Source organism: Odocoileus virginianus, chromosome 23 (genome assembly GCF_023699985.2).
Source record: "Odocoileus virginianus isolate 20LAN1187 ecotype Illinois chromosome 23, Ovbor_1.2, whole genome shotgun sequence".
Taxonomy (NCBI): Eukaryota; Metazoa; Chordata; class Mammalia; order Artiodactyla; family Cervidae; genus Odocoileus; species Odocoileus virginianus.
Genome location: NC_069696.1, coordinates 42,826,175 through 42,848,614, shown reverse-complemented (window position 1 = coordinate 42,848,614; position 22,440 = coordinate 42,826,175). Strand labels below are relative to the sequence as shown.

Below are 22,440 nucleotides of genomic sequence, written 5' to 3'. Positions count from 1 at the left end.
CCTTGCGGAGCGGCGAGTAGTTTGATCTGTAGCATCCCTTTCCGCCTTAACGTTCTCTAGGAAAGGCGGAGCCAAGTGACACAGCTGCACCAGTGCCGCGACTGCGGCGGCCTCCACGCCTGCGCAGAACTCATCGCGCCCTCTCAGGTGGCGCCGTTGCGCGCCGAGTCATCGATCGTGAGTTCCCGAGCGGCCTGGACCCGTGTGGGCCGCCAGCGGTCTGCTCGCCGGTGGGCTCCAGGGGGCGCCCTCAAGAGAAGGGGCGGAGCGCTCCTGTTCCAGAGACCAGCTCGGCGGGGTCCGCGGTCGGTTGGTTACACCTCCATAGCTACGGTAGTGGCCGCTGTAGGCGGGAGCTCCCCGGCCGCTCCGTAGTTACCATCGGCGCCCCGGAGGTCCGGGCCGCTGAGTCCCTCTCGCGGCCGCCATGAAGCTGCGGGTCCGGCTTCAGAAGCGGACCTGGCCGCTGGAGATGCCAGAAGCCGAGCCGACTCTGGGGCAGCTGCGCGCGCACCTGAGCCAGGCCCTGCTGCCCACCTGGGGGTACAGGTAGGCGCCGCGGAGAGGCGGGGTGGGGGGTGGGGACGCGGCGGGGCGGGGAGGCGCGCCCAGTGGCGCGGGCCCGCCCCGGGCGGTCACGTGAGGCGGGGCGGCTAGCGGGCCTGGAGGGGCCCGCACCCCAGGACTGTGACGCGCGCGGGCCAGGCGGGGAGCGGGAACGAGGGCTGCAGCTCGCGGGGTCCTGGCTCCGGGAGGTCATGGCCCGGCGTCCCGAGGGTGAGCCTTCGTTTCCGTGTTTGCAGTAAACGAACCCAGGGAGAGGCTAAGATGCAAAATTCCCGAGTCTTTTGAGATGTGAGCTGGGAAATTACTGGTTTGGCTTAGGTTAAACCTCTTCAGGCTCCCAGGGATTTAAGTTCATCGTCTCCAGCTGTCGGAATATTTCAGTGAAAAAGTTTGTAAAGTGCTAGAAGTAAAAAACCTGCTTCGTATCTCGTCTGGAGATAAGAGGCCACCTGTAACCTGTACCCCTGCTTTCAGACTACCAGTCTGCAGTCCGCTTAAAACTCTGTTTTAAGTGTTTACCTGCCAGACGCCGCTGTGGGCAGTTTGACTTCCCCGCTGGAAAGTTTTGCGAAGTGCAGCGTGTCGGTCTGTTTCAAATAATATTATTTTCCTGGGCAAGATGTTGCCTTTTTTTTTTTTTTTTAAGGCAAACTATGGTAAACGTTGGCCTTATGATGACCCCGGAGAGCTTGCAGTTTGGGGACAGTGACTTTGAGAAATAACGGATCGAATTCTGTTATTTATGGGGTTGCAGATGAGGCTATCCTGGGTATCCTGGAGACCATAACCTGGAAGTAGAGGGACAGAAGTGAGGGTGGTCCTCTTCAAATACTGAGCTAGCGAATTTGGAATTTGAGTGTGCTGAGAAAAAATACAGAAGGTGTTCATTGGGGCTTTTTAGGTGAATTCTTCAAAAGAAAACCTGCTAACTGACTCCTTTCGTAAGACTTTCATAAACTTCCGTTTTATTTTTAGGAAATTCAGTAAAATGAGGTTTTATTATGAACTCACCCTTTCATTTTTCAGTTTAGGACATTACATCCAAAGTAAGCCTTTTTTCCCTCCAAATTAAAAACATAAATACAGAAAACGGGATACTGACAAAATTCCTTTTAAGTGTTATAGTAATTGTCTGACACGTCTATTGTTTTTTCTTGATGTTAAGCCTAAGTGTTTTGCATGCTGGTATTATTACCGCACCACAAATGATCAAAATTAACTTCTCTTTTAAAAATAGCTTGTATACATGTATACATATTACTTTTTAATTAGGTGGGACAATCTGGAAAGGATGTGAAACCCAATATGACTAGCTTTGTTTACTCAAGAGCCCAAGTTAGTTTCTCTTTCAAGTTTGTTTTTACAGTTGAGGCTGGTTAACCGGAAGGAATGTAAGCTTCAGCTTGTGAAAGTGAATTCATTCTTCTGACAGTATGTTCATTTTATAATAAATGGGCAATTTAAAAATGTGTCCATTAAGACTTTATTACTTTTAAAGTGTCCTTGCTGAGCAAGTGGATCTGAGATTGCCATAAAATAATTCTCAAAGGCCTGGAGTTTCTAGGATGGCATTTCCTGATGAAGTTCATTCCCCCCCTCACAGTGTCAGAAAACAGGATTGTTTGTTAACCATTCTCCTCGAAAACCATATATTACTTTAGAAGTAGGTCTTTTACTAAAGGGGAGGGGAGGCCGACATTTTATTAAGCAGAAAATTCTTTACTTTTTTTAATGAATCAATATTTGAACGAACATTGTGCTAGATTATCATTTTAAAAACCCAACCTTATGCTGTGACAAATCATCCATAAACACAATTCATTTGAGGTGTTTCTTTTTTTCCTGCTAAAAATGGGATGTTGTTTTTCTGGGCACTTGGCTGATTTTCAGCATTTATCAAAACATTTGAAAGCAGAGGCATAGCTACTTATTTTCTCATGAGCAGGAGTTGTTTCTAAAGCTTCAGTAATTTCTGTACCAAAGACACTTTAATTGGTAAGAAAATGTGTATTTACATGTGCAAGAAAAACATAAATAAATTACTGGGAGCACTTTTGAAAATGAATCATTGTAAAAATAAATAAACAGAACAGTTTTCAAAGGACTTCATCCTTTGTTAACCCCTCAAAAAGTTAATGAAGTTAGCATTGCTGAGTATAAATGTCTTTAAAATGTTCTACAGTGGTTTGTTAATTATTCCTCACCAGTGTATAATGAAATGATTATTCTCTGAAGATCAGATACTCTGTGGTGCAGAAAGGATGGGAGTTTATTACTTCAGCCTAATTTGAACTCTTAGCTTGCTTAGCACTGGGTTTTTGGATTTGTACACACATAATAGGGACTTCCCTGGTGGCTCAGATGGTAAGGCAGCTGCCTGCAATGCGGGAGACCTGGGTTTGATCCCTGGGTTGGGAAGATCCCCTGGAGAAGAAAATGGCAACCCACCCTAGTATTCTTACCTGGAAAATCCCATGGACGGAGGACCCTGGTAGGCTACAGTCCATGCGGTCACAAAGAGTCAGACATGACTGAGCGAGTTCATTTTTTCCACATAAAAGACTTTTAAGTAAGACCTCAGTGAGAAGGGTGGACCTCTTACTGAGTCAAGAGGGATGAATTTATACTCAGTCGTCTGTGTGCACTCATTTAATTTTTTGTGATTATGCATATTCATTAGGACATGGGTCTAGTATTTTGGAACCTTCATAAGCTAACTATCGTGGAAGGATATTGGATAGTTAGCCCTGATTTCAGCCTCATCTTGATCTTTTCACCTAATGTTTGTTGGTTACATCTGTTCCATAAATACTTTTTATTTGCCAAGTGCTGGAGATGAAATTTTGAACTAGACAGACAAGGTCCTCAATCTCATGAAACTTAAATTCTGGTGGTATGGGTGTGGAAGAGAGATGATAAGCAAATAAATGATAGTTTCAATTAGTGATATTACAATAAAAGTAAAGCACAAGAATGGAGTAGAGTGATGGAGGTTGGGTAGAAGGCATCTCTCAAGAGGTGACATTTGGGTTGAGACCTGGGTGGTGAGAAAGAGTCAGTCATTTGAAGAACTGGAAGAGCAGATACATAGGCCCAGAGGCTGCAGTGAGGTTGATCTGTCTTAGAGGAAGGAGTGGAAAGCTCATGTAGATGGAGAACAGTGGGTGAGAGGATGAGTGGGGTAGGTCAGATGTTGGGCTTTGGAGGCCATGTTAAGGCCAATTCCAAGGTCAAATAGAAGCCATTGAAGGGTTCTCAGCAGAGGAATGATGTAATATAATTTGTATTTTGAGAAGAATATATTTCATTGACTCTCAGTTGCCATCAACCCTGAGATGCACATTCTTAAGTCACACTGAATGAAAAAATGCTGTCCGTTAAGCTGTGATATGTCATCAATTTTAAGACGCATCCTTTTTTCAAAGATGACAAAGTATAAAAAAAAGTATGTATCTTAGAATTGATGAAAACATGGATTAATGATAAAGAATTACTGATCCTATCCCTCAGGCCGGAATCTGTAACGTCGGCATTTAGTGAGAAGAACAAATAATTTTGATAGTTTTCCTAGACTTTGGCTTTTTCTTTATCTCTGTTTTGTTTTGTTTTTCTTAGTATTGCTGGGATCATACCGTGTACTCTGTGTATGTTTCAAATGTATTATACCAGGGCTGATGGCAATAGGTAGCTCTTACTGTCCTTATTCATCTTTCTTGGCAGTTCCGATACCCGGTTTGCAATTACACTGAACAACAAGGATGCCCTCACTGGAGATGAAGAGACCTTGGCTTCATATGGGATTGTTTCTGGGGACTTGATATGTTTGATTCTTGAAGATGACATTGCAGCACCTAACTTACCTTCATCCACAGTTTCAGAGCATTCCTCACTCCAGAATAATGACCAACCCTCTTTGGCCGCCAGCTCCAGTCAGTCCAGCATACAGGATGCACGACTGCGTGACTCACTCCAAGGACAGGCAGCCCAATCTGAAGTCTGGAATGATGACAGTATGGTGGGTATTAATATCAAAACAAGAAATAGAGTAGTTGATAAATCATACGGAATAGCGCAACTGAATTCTGTACCAGTCAGGGTGATTACCATCAGTAGACTGAAGATTATATTCTTATAGAAATTTTTTAAAATTTTAATTACTTTATTTTATTTATTAAGTATAGTTGATTTACACATTCCTTATTTCATTGTATTTGGGAATTCGTCTAGTACTGATTGAATTTTTAAAGAGAAATAGGGAGAGTATGGTTTCAGATGCTAATATTAGCTCTAAATTGCATTACAGTCACTTGTCCACTCACTTGTCAATGACATATGACAAACGATCTCTTTAGAGAGGTGGTGCTAAACATTTTTTTCTCGTTTCCACATGCATGAAGAGTACGATAAGTATTTATATCAGGATGGCTCAGAGAGTGCCTATGGTTCTCATGGAGTGGGTGTAAAGTTTGATAAACTCACCAGAGGGTTTTGATATCTTCCTCCCGTGTCATTATTAGCCGCAGTTCAGTTCAGTTGCTCAGTTGTGTCCGACTGTCTGCAACCCCATGAATCGCAGCACTCCAGGCCTCCCTGTCCATCACCAACTCCTGGAGTTTATTCAAACTCATGTCCATCGAGTCGGTGATGCCATCCAGCCATCTCATCCTCTGTCGTCACCTTCTCCTCCTGCCCCCAATCCCTCCCAGCATCAGGGTCTTTTCCAATGAGTCAACTTTTTGCATCAGGTGGCCAAAGTATTGGAGTTTCAGCTTCAACATCAGTCCTTCCAATGAACATCCAGGACTGATCTCCTTTAGGATGGACTTGTTGGATCTCCTTGCAATCCAAGGGACTCTCAAGAGTCTTCTCCAACACCACACTTCAAAAGCATCAATTCTTCGGCGCTCAGCTTTCTTCACAGTCCAACTCTCACATCCATACATGACCACTGGAAAAACCATAGCCTTGACTAGACGGACCTTTGTTGGCAAAGTAATGTCTCTGCCTTTTAATGTGCTATCTAGGTTTGTCATAACTTTCCTTCCAAGGAGTAAGCGTCTTTTAATTTCATGGCTGCAATCACCATCTGCAGCCAAAAATAAAATCTGACACTGTTTCCACTGTTTCCCCATCTATCCCAAGAAGTGATGGGACCAGATGCCATGATCTTAGTTTTCTGAATGTTGAGCTTTAAGCCAACTTTTTCACTCTTTTCTTTCACTTTCATCAAGAGGCTTTTTAGTTCCTCTTCACTTTCTGCCATAAGGGTGGTATCATCTGCATATTAGCCTAAGGTAACCTTTAAAAACACTCTTCTCACATGTATTCTCTCCCACACGTCTGTCAGTAAGTAATAAATGGCCAGAAGTTAGGCATAAGAAGCAAAAAGCGTAGATACAGACATACCTCAGTGTTATTGTGCTTTGCAGACACTGTGTTTTTTACAAACTGAAGGTCTGTGGAAACTGTCAAGCAAGTCTGTTGGTGTCATTTTTCCAACAGCATTTGCTCACTTCTATCTCTGTGTCACGTTTGGTAATTCTCACAATAGTTTAAACATTTTTGTCATATTTTTATACCTTTTTAGTTATATTTTTGTCATTTTATTTTAAAAAATTTTTTAAATTTTTATTTTAAAAATTTTTGTCATTTTAAAAAATATTTTGACATTTATATTTTTTTATTATTTGTGATCTGTGATCTTTGATGTTACTATTGCAAAAAGGTTATGACTTACTGAAGACTCACATGATGGTTAGCAATTTTTAGCAATAAAGTGTTTTTTAATTAAGGGTAGACACATTGTTTAGACATAATGCTGTTGCACACATAATAAGTGCCATATAGTGCAAACAGAGCTCTTATGTGCACTGGGGAACCAAAAAAGTTTTGTGACCTACTTTATTGAAATATTTGCTTTCTTGCAATGGTCTGGAACCCAGCCTGCAACATTTCCAGGTATGCCTGTAATTCATAATTTTGTCAGGTAAGTGGTTTTAATGAGCATTTTCTCCTTCCTCAAAGGAAGGGGCCTTTGAGGAGCCTCATTTTTAGGTAGTGTGGATTGTCATTGGCCCCTAGGTTTTAATAGGTGAATGTAGAACTCTACAAGCCATCAGGGCTCAGATCCTCAAGGATTTTGAAAGAACAGCCTCTTGCTCCCTTACATTCTTCCACTCTTTTACTCATAAAATGTAACTTTACTTTCCTCTGCTTCTTTTCTAATGGAAATAAACTTAAAAAGAAGAAACATGTGCTTTGCATTAAAAGTTGAGCACATACCTAGGAAGTAGTCTTTCTGAGTAAAATTAATGTAGGTAACTCAGTCTTACTGAAGCAGTGTATTATGTCAAAAAGCCCTGAACTATGAGTCTGGATATCTTGGATTGTTTCAAATTTTTGTTAGCTGGTAACCTTGGTTATATTATTTAATCTGAATCAAAATTACAGCATGTATAAAAAGGCGACCTCATCTGTCTTGCCTATTTTGTGTTTGGGGTAAATTAGAAAACACTGAAAAACATGAAATTGTAGGATATTGTCCTTCATCATTTATTCAGCAAGCATTTATTGGGTACCTACTGTGTGCCAGGTACTATTCTTCTGTTACAAAAGTGAGTGACATGTCTTTTCCTTTCTAAGCTTGTTGTCATGGTAGGATATAGACATGAAATCAGAAAATTGCAGTACAGTATGGTGAAGTGCAGTAATTAAGGCCTTTGCAAGGCAGAAAGATAGTCTACTGTAATACTTGAAGAGGTGGAGGAATACCAGACTGGAGAGGGAGGGACTGCAGAATGTGAACTTGATACAGAGTCAGGGGTCAGGTGATGAAGGGCCTTGTACGCTAAGGGGTTTAGGAATTTGGACTTTATTTTGTAGACCTGCATTTCTCAGCATGTCTTCTGTGGAAAACTTGTCTTGTGAGTTTAAAAGTGTTACAGGGATGTTGAGTGTTGAGGAAGGAGGATAGTGTTTCTTGGTTAAATGTTAGGCATGCTTTCTATTATTCCTGGACTTCTCAGAGCTTTATAATGTCAGAATGTATTTTGTGGATATGGAGGGTGAGGTTAGGTGGCTGTGACATGTAGCATTTTCCATACTCATTTGATTGTAGACCTCTTTTCCTAAGAGTATTTAGGGTCATGTTCCAAGGCATAATATACGCCTGGTGGTGCTGTCTGCATAGGGGAAGTACTGGCAAGAATTTAAGCTGGGACATAGGACATAATTGGATTCTCGGTTGTGAGAAAACTCTGGCAGCAGTGGGTGGAGTGTCTTGGGAGACAAGAAAGTGGAGTCCAGGGATATCTGGGGAGGCTGTTCCTGGAGGTTAGGAGATAAATGAGTCTGAAGTACCACTAGGATAGAAAGGGGCAGATTTTAGAGAGACTTAGGAGATAGATTCAGTAGAACTTGGACGACGACTCATGTTGAGGTGGGGCTTATAAGGTTGAGGGGGAAGTCTAGGATGATTTTCAGGTTTTTGGCATATCAGCCAAAATTCAGTTCAGTTGCTCAGTCGTGTCCGACTCTTTTTACCCCATGGACTGCAGCACGTCAGGCCTCCCTGTCCATCACCAACTCCCGGAGCCTACCCAAACTCACGTCCATTGAGTTGGTGATGCCATCCAGCCATCTCATCCTCTGTCGTCACCTTCTCCTGCCCTCAATCTTTCCCAGCATCAGGATCTTTTCAAATGAGTCAGCTCTTCGCATCAGGTGGCCAAAGTATTGGAGTTTCAGCTTCAACATCAGTCCTTCCAATGAACACCCAGGACTGATCTCCTTTAGGATGGACTGGTTGGATCTCCTTGCAGTCCAAGGGACGCTCAAGAGTCTTCTCCAACACCACACTTCAAAAGCATCAATTCTTCTGCGCTCAGCTTTCTCTATAGTCCAACTCTCACATCGATACATGACCACTGGAAAAACCATAGCCTTGATTAGACGGACCTTTGTTGGTAAAGTAATGTCTCTGCTTTTTAATATGCTGTCTAGGTTGGTCATAACTTTCCTTCCAAAATTAATAGAGATCAAAGAAAATCCCATGGACGGAGGAACCAGGTGGGCTATAGTCCCTGAGGTCACAAAGGGCTGGCCACGACTGACTGAGCCTGCACACAAGATACTCAGGCAGGAGGAGCAGATGGCAGGCTTCTTCATGGTTTAGGAGCCCTCACAGAAAATGGGTACCATTTCTGAGCTCAGTAATGTGCTTTAGCTCTGAGCTCTAATCTCAGTTCACTTAGGATACAAAATATACTGTGCAAAAACGAAAGTCTGTTTGATGAATTCATTGCTTTTGTTATCCTTTTCAGTTGGGGCCTGGTCAGCGTTCTGAAGCTGCGTCAGCTCCAGATGTGGATGTGGAGGAGGGCGCGGGTTTCTGTCCCACGGAGCCCATGCTCTGCAGCGAATCAGTGGAGGGGCAAGTGCCACATTCGTTGGAGATCCTGTATCAGTCAGCTGACTGCTGGAACCCCTGTGATGCCCTGATAGTATCCATACATCTTCTCATGTTGGAGTCGGGTTACATACCTCAGGTGAGATTACGGCCGAGAACAAAAGTTTCCTGTTAGAAAAGGGGTCGTGTTGTAGATTTCTTTCTTAAATGTGTCTGGGTATTAATGTAAACTGTCGAAGACAATGCTGAGCATACCAGTAGGCAGTCAGTAAATGTTCCCTTCCCTCCTTCCTTTTTTCCTCCTTTGTTTCCTTGTCAGCTTTTAGTTAGTATTACAGAATTGATGACATCTATGGTTTAAAAAAACCCAAAAGATTTTATGTGATAATATGTATAAAATGTGGTCAGTGCATGTGGATTGTGTATGACTAGATAGTTGGCTCACAGGGTTATTTTTTTATGTTAGTGGTTCTGTGAATTGCCACTAACCTTAATACGATTCAGTTAGGAAGAGGGACATTGTTCTTAAGTTGTTGTTGCTTACATTCATTCATTCCTTATCTGTTAGACAAATACCTGCCAATGTCAGGTGCAGTGCTTACTGTCCAAGTGGAGGAGAAAGACAAGTAACAGACTGCTACATTGTATTGGCTAAATTGCAGGAGAAACGTGTATGTATGGAGGATGCCATGCCAGAGATTCACAAAGGAGAACGTTTAGAAGTTTTTCAAACTTTAATGTGCATAAGAATACCTAATGGATCTTACTAAAGGCTGATTCTGATTGAATAAGTCTAGGGTGGAGCCTGAGATAGTAGTGAGCATTCTGGGCCATGTTATGAGTAACAAGAATGTAGAGTAATTCAGTGATCAGCGAACACGGGGACCATGCCATGCACTGAGTCAGGATTTGGAATGTACAGATACTGGGACAGTCTTTATCCTCAAGGAGTCTGTAAGTGGGGAGAGAAACAAGTAGGAAGCGAATTATAATGTATTATGATAAATAATAGAAGCATTGCAATAGAAATATGAACAGAATGTTAGGGAGTGAGAGGGTGGGAATGACAGCAAGGATTTGTTTTGAAAAAGGCTTCACAAAAGAAGTGGGATTTGAGCTGGGCTCTTGAATAATGATATGGCTCTGCTAGGCAGAGAAGTGAAATTTTCAAGTGAGAATTCAGTCTCTATCTCTGATATTTTATCTATTTGGACCAAACTTTTGATGGTGGATAATGTAACATTTTCTTTCTTTCACAGTTTTATTAGTGATTTGACAAACTTTATTAAAAGGGACTGTATGGAATGCTTATTTGCAGACAGGTTAGGGGCCTCTTGGGTTTTTCATTTTTTTGAGAGTAGCGCACTGTCCTTGATTATCTGTTTCCCTCTATTTCATGTCATTGCCCAGGGGACTGAAGCCAGAGCCGTGTCCATGCCGGAGAACTGGAGGTTGGGGGGCGTGTATAAGCTGCAGTACGCGCACCCTCTCTGCGAGGGCGGCTCTGCCGCGCTCACCTGTGTGCCTTTGGGAAACCTCATCGTCATAAATGGTAACTAGCTGGAGGAGTCATGCTTGTTAGCTTATGGATCTTTACATGTTTCTCTCCGAACACCTTACAGCCACTTCAGTGATTGGCTGTCGTGATAGGTAACTAGCTGGAGGAGTCATGCTTGTTAGTTTGTGAGTCTTTATATGTTTCTCTCCAAACTCTTTACAGTCACTTCAGTGATTGGCTGTCACAGTATGGCTAGGAATCTTTCTCAAATTTGTTTGATCCCCAGACTACTAATCACACGGGGGCCAAAAGGTTACAGAATACAGAGCTAATCATACTACTACGTCACACTTGCAAGGTCACAGCTATCAAACAGTGAATGTGAGGTTGTAAGTTTTGCTTCAGTTTCTTATAAAAACAGCCCAACAACACTTCAACAACATATTTACCTTTATTTACTAGTTTTAAGGTACTTGATACAGAGAGTAGCTGCTAAATGTGTTAGTTCCTGATGTTTGTTCCTTTACTGATTCTTGACAAATGAGCTGCTTGTGGACTTCACGGCCGACAGCCATTCCAGGCGCGTGCCAGGCCGGGGTCTTTGAAAAGGAGCAGCGTGTCCTTACATCTTTCCTTTGCCCGAGACATCCTGCTCAGTGCATATGTGCCTGAGCACATCACTGGCTCCTTCACAGAATGAAATGAAGTGCACCTTTGTGTATAGGATTGAAAAATGAACCTTCTGGTGATGTCAAGAGTATTGGTCCTCTGGGTCTAGAGAGAGATGACACTGTGAAAGCTAGCAGGATTCTTTTAATAAACAAGGGAAGACTCATTGCCAAGGGTTAAATAAAAAATAAATGGAGTTTTTAGTGACCTCATTACAAATAATGATTGTATTGTGTTTAACTATTAACCTTGTTGCATATCTTTCAATTATTAATAAGCTGCTGTTGGTAGTACTTAGTGGGTTTCATATAAAGGTGTCTCCTGTAGTTTTTAAAAATGGTGTTTTACTTAACATGACTGCAGGTTTGCACTTTGGGCTTCGCTGTGAGGCAAGGAAGCAAGCAGAGAGCAGTTTGTTTGTACAGTGTGTCTGTAATTGGGGGCAAGGGAATGAATGCAAGTCCATGTGAAAAAGTGAAGCAGTTGGTGAAATGACAACTTTTTCATCATCTTTCTTTTGCTATTTCAGCTACCCTAAAAATCAACAGTGAGGTTAGAAGCGTGAAAAGACTGCAGCTGCTGCCAGAATCTTTTATTTGCAAAGAAGAATCAGGTATTGTAACCATGATTTAGCTTTTGGGATAAAGGTTTAAGAGGTTCATGCAAAAAGAAAAGAAAAAAAACAAAACAACGGAAAGATAATGTTCAAAGACTTAAAATTTCTGGATGAGCCTGAAGCAAATTCACAACAGTGTTACAGAGTTTCAGTTTCTTTCCTGTTTCTCTTAGGGTCTTAGATGCTAAATTATAGTTATACTGCCATTATGTTGTATAAATATATAATATAAGTATACTGCCAAACTATATTTAGCATCATTATGGAATGATGCTATTATATAATCATTACACAGGATTGATACTTCATAATTTCTGAATTAAATCTTTGGATTTTTCTAGCATTGTATTTAACCAGTATGGAGAGGAACTATGTTTTGTGGAAACCATACAATACAACTTCATTATGTAAGATCATTAAAAGAAAAACTGTACTCAAAATGTTTGCTTAAACTTACCTAAATTTGGTTACTGTTTTATACAGAGTGGAACTTCAAAAGGTTTTATTCTAGGCATGATTTTGCTTGTATTCTATAATACTAATAGATGCAAAGAAGATAGTTTTTCTTTTGTCAGTTAAACCCAAAGTGTAACAGACAGGTAGGCAGTTGAAGGAGAAGAGATGAGGTGGGAAGGGAATTAAAATCTTTTGGCGTACTTGTTTTTTGCTGCACATGTGCCTTTATGGATGTATTTTTCATTTTGTCCTCATAGTGAATTCAGGCGGGTTTTAAAATCGGGGGTCGGGGGTGGGGACTGGTGTGATACATTATAGCAGGGAGATGGCATTTACAGCAGTGTCTTTTAGGGTAGGCCACCTAGATCTAGATCTTTGCTTTGAAGGCCTTGAGACTTATTTTTGTCAGTTCCCAGGGGAGATCAGACTCTGAGAGACTAACTTATATGAACTGAAGTTGATAGGAAAGGGAGACCTCAGAATATGTATTTTTAACGGTCTGTGAACAATTAATGTCATACCAGGTCAGTGTTTCTCAACCATTTTTTCATTATCAATCCCCTAAGGAGGCTTTGTACACAATCCCCCACCCCAACTCCCAAATCATTCTCCCTCATGAAATTTTAATTTCATAGATATACTATATATTTGTTTGTATACTGTGGCCCTTTGGAGAGTCACAAACCACTGTAATAGCTAGGATTTTTGCTTGGTTGGAGGCAGTATTGTTTCTTTTGAGAATGCATGAACTAGACTGATGAATCTGTATAGATGGTCTTACCATTAAGACCAGAAAAGCTTGAGATTCCTTGGCTACAACACTGTATGTTCATCTCTGTACTATGGAGGTCCTTACTGTGGGGAGTAGAAATACTCTACATTAGAGTAATAGAGGTTTTTATGCCCATTTTCTAGATCAGGAAACAGGTCTAGAGGAGGTTAAATTACTTCAAGGACACAGAGTTAATAAATAGTAAAATTTAGGATTGGAGTAGATTTGGCTCCTGAGCTTATTTTTTAAGAACAGTGTTTATAGGAATGTCACTCAAATTATTTGATTTATGTTAAGTAAGGAATAAGGAAGTGAAAAAGGAGGAAGAAAGTTAATACCGTTAGATTACAAGTTTATGTGAATGTGTGTTAAGTCACTTCAGTTGCGTCTGACTCTTTGTGACCCTTTGGACTGTAGCCCACCAGGCTCCTTTGTCAATGGCATTTCTCAGGCAAGAATACTGGAGTGGGTTGCCATTTTCCTCCTCCAGGGGATCTTCCTGACCCAGGTATTGAATCCACGTCTCCTGTGTCTCCTGCATTGTAGGCCATCAGGGAAGCCACCAGTTTGTGGATTATATTAATTTAGTATTTTCAGTATGTACTTTGTATGTTGGGTAGGAGTATGCTGCTCATTTGATAAGTAATTTAAATCATTTTTACTGTGGCTTATAGTATAGTACCTAGTATATGCTCTGCACTATTATTCTTTTATTTATAAATTGCTAATCACTTCTTTAGTAGGTCCATTAAAGAAAGATTTTGTTTAAAGAGGATTCAGCCTTCAGAGTTAACAGTGTATACTTCCTCTTCTACTGGAGACTTTAGTTCATTTCTCTTTATTTAGGAATTATTTGTGAAAACTTACTTAGCGCTTTGATTTGGTTTGGCAGAAGTAGAGGACACCATTTCAAGTTTTTCCATTTGCTATTGTGTTTTGACTTTTCATTTAAAAAATATTCTAGGGGAAAATGTAGCCATGATATACAAAGATCTTCAGAAACTCTCTCGCCTCTTCAAAGACCAGCTGGTGTATCCTCTTCTGGCTTTTACCCGGCAAGGTAAGAAATGATAAATCATCACAGGCTAAAGGGCTGGAAAGAACCGGAAGTTCACATATGTTTAAGGATGACATGTGACTCTTCCCTCTTTTCTGCTCCTAGTGAAATTCTGCTCTTTTAAGCTTAAGTGCTAATTCCTTAATTGCTATTCACATCCTCTTTGTATCTTCACTGCATTTTATACGTATCTTTATTATAGCTCTTTTTCCACTGTATCATAATTTTTCACATGATTTCTTTTCACCTAAGGTTATGAATTACCCTGAAAGCAGGGAAATATGTCTTACTCACTTTTGTATTCTCATGGCCTAGCACAGGGTCTGGCCCATAATTGGTGTTCAATAAATACATATATAAATAATCTATAGCCTGTAAATTAGGTCTACTTTTTAAAAAGCTGTTATTGAGGCTCTGTGCCTAGGTACTTTGGATATTTGACATGCATTCTTAACGCTAACAACTCTGAAGTGGATTTTATTCTCATTTTATAGGTGATGAAACTGTAATTCAGCAAGGTTTATAATACACTCAAAATACTTGTATTAATAAGTTTTCTTTTTGTGTTTTATCAGTAGTAAAAAATATTTTAAAATCTTAGTGACTTAAATTGAACATTTATTTCTCACTCAGGTACATGTGTGTGTGGGTTAGGTTTAGCTGAAAAAGTGGTGAGCGGTCCTTATGTAGGACTTGCTCTTCTGTAGCACAGGGGAAAGAGGACCAGTGACCATGTGTTGGTTCTTTTTTTTTTGAATACATATTCATTTTAATAGTTCCAGGCAAATATAATGCAGTAAGCGCAGAGTTAGGGATAACAGATTGACTATATGGTGATGCTTTCAAGGGATATTCCTCAGAGAAAAGCCATCAAACTGTTGTCAGTGGAGGTTAAAACAGGGAAAGTAGTCCCATGTTCATGTGTAGAGGAAGTCTTGGGAGTCACTGATCAGCTAAGATCTGTTGGAGGGGTGGGGAGGGCATCAACAATGTAGCAACTGCTAACGGTTCACATGATTCAAGGAGCCTCAGCCCTCCCCACTCCTACAGCCAGGCAGGGCTGTCAGCAGGAGTTCACCAGGCAGGTCAGAAAAGAGCGATGCTGTGGCTCATACATCACCCATTCTGTCATTTCATCCAGCAAGGCAAACACTGTGTCAGGTACTAGACATGCAGTAGTGAACAAGGCAAACTGGTCCTTGCCCTTAGTGATCCTGTCCTCAAAGAGATCCAGTTAACTTCTGTGCAGTGAGATAAGATCCTTGATAAGGGAAGTTGTTGTTCAGTGGCTAAGTCTGACTAATTGGAACACAAGTTAAGTGATACCAGATCAATACATCCCAGAGACAAGTGATGTATAGATTAAGAAGGATGAATAAGTGGGGAAGGTGGGGTGGTTTAGTTGCTAAGTCGTGTCCCACTCTTTCAACGCCATGGGGTTTAGCCCACCAGGCTCCTCTGTCCATGGGATTCTCTAGGCAAGAATACTGGAGTGGGTTGCCATTTCCTTCTCCATACGTGTTGGTTCTTAAAGCTTTAATTCAGAGATAGTATGCCACTTGTACTCTCATTTCAGTGGACAAAACAAGTGAAAATGGCCAAACCTCGTGATAGTGGGATGGGGAAATATAGGGTAGAAAATAATATGGTGGAGTCATAATCTACCACAGTCTTTGGCTGATAAATAATTTCAGGTTTTTAGAGATAGATATGTGACTTTTATCTGCTGTCTGTATGTAGAAAAATAGTATTTTAGGTCTCAAGTGGCATGGTGCCAAGGCTGTTACAGGAATAGTTTTCTTCTTCAGTTGACGGTGAGGGAAAAGAATAATGTGAATTTTAAAACCTTGTATTGAATTTTGGTTATCTTTGCTAATGAAGAATAGTATCCCTATATTCAAAGTAACTAGTAATAAGAAAATAATTGTCACTTGACTTTGGAATATATTATTCTTTTCCTTTCTTGGTTTTGCTTCTGAATTTGTCTTCCTCCCTTCTTTTTCAGCCTGCTAGATATCAAATAATAGTAATCTAACATTCAAGTGCTTATTGCTTGCCAGATATTGTTCTGAGCACTCTGTATGTATTTACTCATTTAATTCTCAACTCAGTGAGGGAGGTAGTATTAACCCATTTTACAGATGAGAAATTGAGTTGGAGCTTAAATAACTTGTCCAAAGGCACACAGTAAGTGGCAGCATTGGGAACCAATTGTAAAAGCCAATGAATTATCCATTTTCTGTAGTTGAGTAGAGAATTTTTTGTTGTATTGAATATATCTTGAAACAAAGGAGGCCATTGACTAGTATTTAAAAATTGTCATAGTTATTCATTTGATCTGTATTACAAAGTACTTTGTCTCTCTAGTAAAACATAAAGAGAATAAGGGGCTTAGAGTTAGTAGTAGTGATATAGTCAACCAGGGGATAAAAGTTTGTAATAGATGACTTATGCCTGGATAACTGGAAAATACCATCTAATTTATCATCTCTACAAAGTTGGCCACTTTGGTTGATGTGAGGAAAACTGGATCTTCTGTACTCAGTGAGATCTATTCTCTTTTTCCTTTTAGCACTGAACCTACCAGATGTATTTGGGTTGGTAGTCCTCCCATTGGAGCTGAAACTGCGGATCTTCCGACTTTTGGATGTTCGTTCTGTTCTGTCCCTGTCTGCAGTTTGTCGTGACCTCTATATTACTTCAAATGATCAACTTCTGTGGAGGTGTTTGTATCTGCGGGATTTTCGAGGTGATTTCCATGATGGCATGTTAACAAGAAAAGTGTTCTTTGTTACTGAGGTCTTAATTACTCAGCTGGCCAGAAGTTTTAAGTCGTGGGCTTTTTTTAAAGAGTAGGAAATAGTCATAGCATAGCCTTATTATAAAGAGATTCTAAGCCTCATGTACCACTGCCTGTGCCACCAAAGCTCTCCCCATTCATGTTTGTGTTCTCTGCAAGTACAGTCTTTTAGACCAAGTAGATTCTTTTAGTATAGAAAATTGAGGCAAGAGAGGTTTAATGCTGGATGAATGAAGCACTTTAAAATCCTTATGTTTTCTGTTTTCTTTGTAGATGGTAGTGTCAGAGGTCGAGACACAGATTGGAAAGAAGTAGGTATTTGTAAATACCAAGGCTGATGTGTGTTGCATGGAAATAACTAGTGAATTAACATGTTAGGGGCATATTTTCCACTTTTATTATAATACAATCTGTTTTGAGTCTATTACTAATTTTTAGTAAATGAAAATGTTTTCAACTTTTACCTTAGACTTTGTCCTTAGTGTCTTGTAATTACACAGGAAAAAAATATTAGCATGATGACTGTTTTCACCTTTACTTAATATAGTCTCCCTGTTTGTAGTAAAAACAAAACAAAACTGAGTTGTTTTTGTGCTGTAGTAGTCTTCAGCTGTTCGACTAGTTAGAATAGTAAGTTATGAAAAAAATAAGTTATATTGTTTTATTTGCAGATAGGAATATATTCCACCCTCTGAAATAGTCATCTATTTTGTTATTTAAATTGAGGTCTATTAGGGACATAATTTAGGTGAGAAAGTGAACTTAAGTACTGACCACTCCTGTCCTTCCCTGCCAATACCGTAACTTTTTATATTCTATGGCATGATATTTTCAACAAATATTTAAATTTTCCATTTTCAGGAAAGGCTGATGTGAAATTCATATCAGCTCGAGAGTGCTAGATTGCAGTCTTGAGAGTACATGTCACTCATTTATCCCTTCTCTGGATGTGTTGTTACTCCAGATTGGCACAATTGCTCAGTTGCAGTGTGGTTAAAGACTAGAGTTCCTTTGGCATTGTGTTCACAGCTACTACCTTATTCATGCAGGTTGAAACTGGTAGAAGTTCCCTTCAGTGCACTAGCTTCTTTGTCTGCCTCCATACTGTGGGAAAAGAAAAGTATATATACTGGAACTTTGGGGAAGTGTCCAACTCACTCATTATGTCTTGTTCTTATCTGTCTGCAGCTGTACAAGAAGAGGTACAAACAAAGAAAAGAAGCCCAGAGAGGGCGGCATGTGATGTTCTTGCCATCATCACCCCACCCCATTCCATTCTACCCCAACCCCTTGCACCCCAGGCCTTTCCCTCCCAGTTCTCTGCTCCCTCCAGGAATTATCGGTGGTGAATATGATCAAAGACTAACCCTTCCCTATGTTGGGGACCCAATCAATTCACTCATCCCTGGGCCTGGGGAGACACCCAGCCAGTTCCCTCCACTCAGACCACGTTTTGACCCAATGGGCCCACTTCCAGGTCCTAACCCCATCTTGCCAGGGCGAGGTGGCCCCAGTGACAGATTTCCCCCAAGACCCAGCAGGGGTTGGCCAACCGACAGCCGGCTACCATTCATGTGACTGATTTGTTACCTTACTCTGGAGCTTGTTTTGGTTTTGTTTCTTTAAAACTACGGATGTCATCTTGCTGGGGTGCTACCTCTGTTGTTTTCTGATTGCGATGGTGGGACATGGACTTACAGAAACCTTTTATAGACATATTAGGTTGGTGCAAACATAATTGCGGTTTCAGACCATGAATTTTAAATCATTATAACTAGGCTCAAACACATCTTTATTAATCAAAATAGGACCATTACAATCGACAAATTTTTGCAGATGAGAAGTCCTGTAGCATAAAAACCCATGCTTCAGGATTCAATGAACTCTTGGAAACCATTTTCTGCCACTTGTTGGTTGTAGAAGCGTTTCCCCTGTTGAAAGTTGTTCAGATGCTTGAAGGAAGTGGTGGTTGGCAAGAAGTCAGGCGAACGTGGCAGATGAGGCAAAACTTCATAGCCCAATTCCTTCAACTTTTGAAGTGTTGGTTGCGCTACATGTGGCCAGATGTTGTCACAGAGAATTGGGCCCATGCTGTTGACCAGTACCAGCTGCAGGTGTTGCAGTTTTCAGTACATCTCATCGACTTGCTGAGCATACATCTCAGATGTAATGGTTTCGTCAGGATTCAGAAATTTGGTAGTGGATCAAATGGGCAGCAGACCACCTAACAGCGACCATGATCATTGTTTTGGTCCAAGTTTGGCTTTGAGAAGTGCTTTGGAGCTTCTCGGTCCAGCCACTGAGCTAGTTGTTGCCAGTTGCTGTGTAAAATACACTGCTCATCACATCACAGTCTGATCAAGAAATGGTTTGTTGTTGCTACAATAAGAGAAGATGACACTTCAAAACGGCGATGTTTTTGATTTTTTGGTCAGCTCATGAGGCACCCACTTATCGAGCTTTTTCACCTTTCCAGTTTGTTTCAAATGCTGAATGACCATAGAATGGTTGACGTTGAGTTCTTCAGCAACTTCTCCTGTAGTTGTAGGACGATGAGCTTCAATGATCGTCTCAGTTGGTCGTTGTCAGCATCCTATGACTGGCCACTGTGCTGCTCATCTTCAGGGCTCTCGTCTCCTTTGCAGAACTTCTTGAGCCACCAGCGCACTATGTTAGCAGTTCCTACGCCAAATGTGTTGTCGATGTTGCAAGTTGTTCTTGCTGCTTGATGACCCATTTTTGACCCATCTTGAATAAGAAAATCACTCAAATTAGCTTTTCATCTAACATCATTTCCCTAGTCTTAAAATGTAAAATAAGCAAGGCATTAGCAAAAAAACATAAAGCAAGAAATGCACATTAAAATGATATACTACATAACCACATTTATTTAAGAATATTCCAATATCAAACAGCAATGTTAAACAATGCAAAACTGTAATTACTTTTGCACCAACCTAATTGTTAAAGCTCCAGGGGTGGTATGGCTCACAGGTTACTTTCTCGACAGGGTTGGCCTTGGGAATATGGTTCCTGACATCCCCTCTCTCAGTTACCGTCTAGAATGAAGGTTACACATTGATAATGTTCCACACCAGAATAAAATATTAAGTGTAAATTACATGGCAGTCTTGACTTTTATTACAGAAAGATATGTAATATTACAATATTACTTGGACATTTGAAAATGATCAGAGAAGCTATTCATTGTCATCAGATTGTTGCAGGGGATTATTTTTGTTTTGTGGTGGCACCCTTTCTTCACGTGAAATCATTTGCAGAAGCCTGATTTATGGAATGAACACAAGTGGAGCCAGTTTGGTTGGACTGGATGTGAGGTGAATGGGCCCCCGCCAGCTCAGTCCCCCTCCCCCATCCCTGCAGCTGCTCCTGAGGCTCTGTGCCGAAACTTCCGGGCTCCAAAACTCTGCTTTTTGGCCACCATTGGGTTGTTAGGAACTCCTGTTTCTGGCTTCTTCTGGAGTGGAGTTTCGGTTCTTTTTCCTTGTGTTTTGAATACTTGGTGCCTAAGGTGTAAGTAGACAGTGTTTCTAACAACAAAGTACAGTGCTTTGAGTGCTGCTCAGGTACTTGTTCTGCAAAGAAAGCCTCATCATTTGTAGAATATTTTGCTTTTAAGACTTAAAGTACACAAAATTCAAGTTTTATTTTGCCTACAACAAGAAAAAGGTCAAACACAAATAGCATACAAACAACTATAGAAACATGCTACAGTGACAGATTAAAGTCTGAATCACAAAACAGGAATAAAACACTGTTAGTATCTGCAGAAAATAGGAATATTGCCAATGTCTTCCTGCTTTTTAAAAAATTGGCTTTGCATATAGGAAATGGCTTGGAATGCTATGTGCTGCAAGAATGTCAGAGTCCCATGTACACATGAATTTTTTTTTTTGGCTACACGTGTGTACTGCCTTTTTTTCCCATCACAGTGAAGAAAGTTCAGCCAATAATATGATTTTCCAGAGGCCATGTCACCTTTAGTAGCTTAATATACAGGTAAAGGATTAGGACTGTTGACATTTTCTTTTTCCTGTGGTATTTTGTAATATCTGAGCTATAGAATAGCTTTTAACAAAGTGTCTACCAGAGGCCATATGGCTTTAATTGGGTCTAGGTTGAAAGAGTCACCCTGAAACTTTGATGGGTCCAAAACTGGTTCTCCAGCGCGCGTCTTCATGGCCTTATAACGTTAGGATGCGCTGTGTGTGGTATGTGTGTGCATTGTTTGGATGCGCTGTGTGTGTGCGTGTGTGTGTGTGTGCGTGTATAGTGGGGATGGAAGGACGTAGTGATAACCAGAAGCACCGTGTACTATAAAACAGGAGTTCTCAAAATGCGGTCCTTTTGAAGTGGAGTGGTCCTGGAGAGGTTCATGAGCGGGGCTGGTGTCCCGAGGAAACAGATGCTACTTCTCAACCTTATCTCAGACTTACTAGCCCACGGGACAGATCCCTGTCAGTTTAGGATACCAGCGGGGTGTCACACACCTCAATTTGCAGTCCTCTCATAATAGTTTGTTCTGAGTTCTTAAAACCACCATCAAAGCTTTTCCTCTTAACTAGCTCATAGTTAGAAGCTTACAAAATCCACTTTCTTCTCATTAAACTGAGACTGTTAAGCTGTATGTGTTGCTGGTGAATGATAGGAATGAAGTCATGGTGTGGTTGTAGCCTGTTCGCTGCATGACTTTCTGATTTCACTGTGATGTGTTGTGATGGATGAGCGCCGTGGTAGATGCAGCTCACATTGCTAGCTTGTAGCCTTAAGGACTTTCTCTGGCCCTCATTTTTCCCTTTATTTTTATTAACAGAAGCTTGCCACCCCCCCATCCCCCCAACCCCCATTTATTAATGAAAGCTCTGGTTTGGCATGGTTGGAATCAAATCATGGCAGGTAGCCTCTCAACAATGTAGATTTTGTGATTCCCTAGGTACAAAAAACTGAATTCTGTCTTCTCTCACTGTAGCTTGCCTCTCCAATTCCTGAGATCACTGCTTAGCTTAATATCTCTGTGATTCTGACACTCCCCTTTGCTCTCTATACTTGGGAGCCTGAACCAAGGTTTGTCTTTCTCCTACCCTGCCAAATTACAGAGCCCCGGGAGGAGCCAGGCAGGGTTAACACTTCTTTGGACAGCCTCCAGTTGACTGCAGAATATGTAGAGTGGAAAAAACATGGAAGCATTAGGTCACATGACAAGGTTTCATCTTAATTAAATGGCCCTCTTTGGGATTCCCTAACAGGTTATAGCACTGGAAGTTTCTGCTGTCCCAGAGCAAACCAGGTGAAATGTTAATTAAGAGGGAAGGAGATGTTAATTTGCTTCTGCTCTAGACTTAACAAAAGACCAGAGAGAGAAGATACTTAAATATGATAGTTTGGAAATTGAAATTACAAGTAGTGGGACCAATCAGTGGAGAAGGAAATGGCAACCTACTCCAGTACTCTTGCCTGGAAAATCCCATGGACGGAGCAGCCTGGTAGGCTACAGGCCGTGGGGTCGCGAAGAGTCGGACCTGACTGAGCGACTTCACTTTCACTTTTCACTTTCATGCATTGGAGAAGGAAATGACA

At 41.0% G+C, this 22,440-nt stretch overlaps 2 protein-coding genes across 3 annotated transcripts in view; one reads left to right on the top strand and one right to left on the bottom strand.

Moving 5' to 3' along the window:
• Positions 1 to 242: 242 nt before the first annotated feature.
• Positions 243 to 19,963, top strand: FBXO7 (F-box protein 7). 2 transcript variants are annotated; one of them, XM_070453987.1, is made up of 10 exons: positions 243 to 549; positions 4,288 to 4,582; positions 8,889 to 9,113; positions 10,385 to 10,526; positions 11,671 to 11,754; positions 13,437 to 13,493; positions 13,950 to 14,045; positions 16,615 to 16,791; positions 17,116 to 17,153; positions 18,031 to 19,963. In XM_070453987.1, the coding sequence occupies exons 1-10, from the start codon at positions 428 to 430 to the stop codon at positions 18,418 to 18,420; spliced, it is 1,626 nt and encodes a 541-aa protein (XP_070310088.1). In that variant the 5' UTR covers positions 243 to 427; the 3' UTR covers positions 18,421 to 19,963. The 2 variants fall into 2 exon arrangements, with proteins under 2 accessions (XP_070310088.1, XP_070310089.1); XM_070453988.1 differs by lacking the exon at positions 13,437 to 13,493 and having other exon boundaries at positions 252 to 549.
• SYN3 (synapsin III) overlaps positions 19,708 to 22,440 on the bottom strand; it is a 472,322-nt gene continuing 469,589 nt past the window's right edge. The window contains exon 15 of the transcript XR_011483033.1: positions 19,708 to 20,369. The gene's annotated coding sequence lies outside the window, so the exon portion shown is untranslated. The remainder of the gene's footprint in view (positions 20,370 to 22,440) is intronic.

What these genes read in the sequence shown, in the direction of transcription:
- FBXO7 (XM_070453987.1), top strand. Translation starts at nt 428, where the DNA reads ATGAAGCTGCGGGTCCGGCTTCAGAAGCGGACCTGGCCGCTGGAGATG. An exon ending in CTGCCCACCTGGGGGTACAG is followed by an intron (nt 550 to 4,287) that starts GTAGGCGCCGCG and finishes CTTTCTTGGCAG; the next exon opens with TTCCGATACCCGGTTTGCAA. An exon ending in GAGACACAGATTGGAAAGAA is followed by an intron (nt 17,154 to 18,030) that starts GTAGGTATTTGT and finishes ATCTGTCTGCAG; the next exon opens with CTGTACAAGAAGAGGTACAA.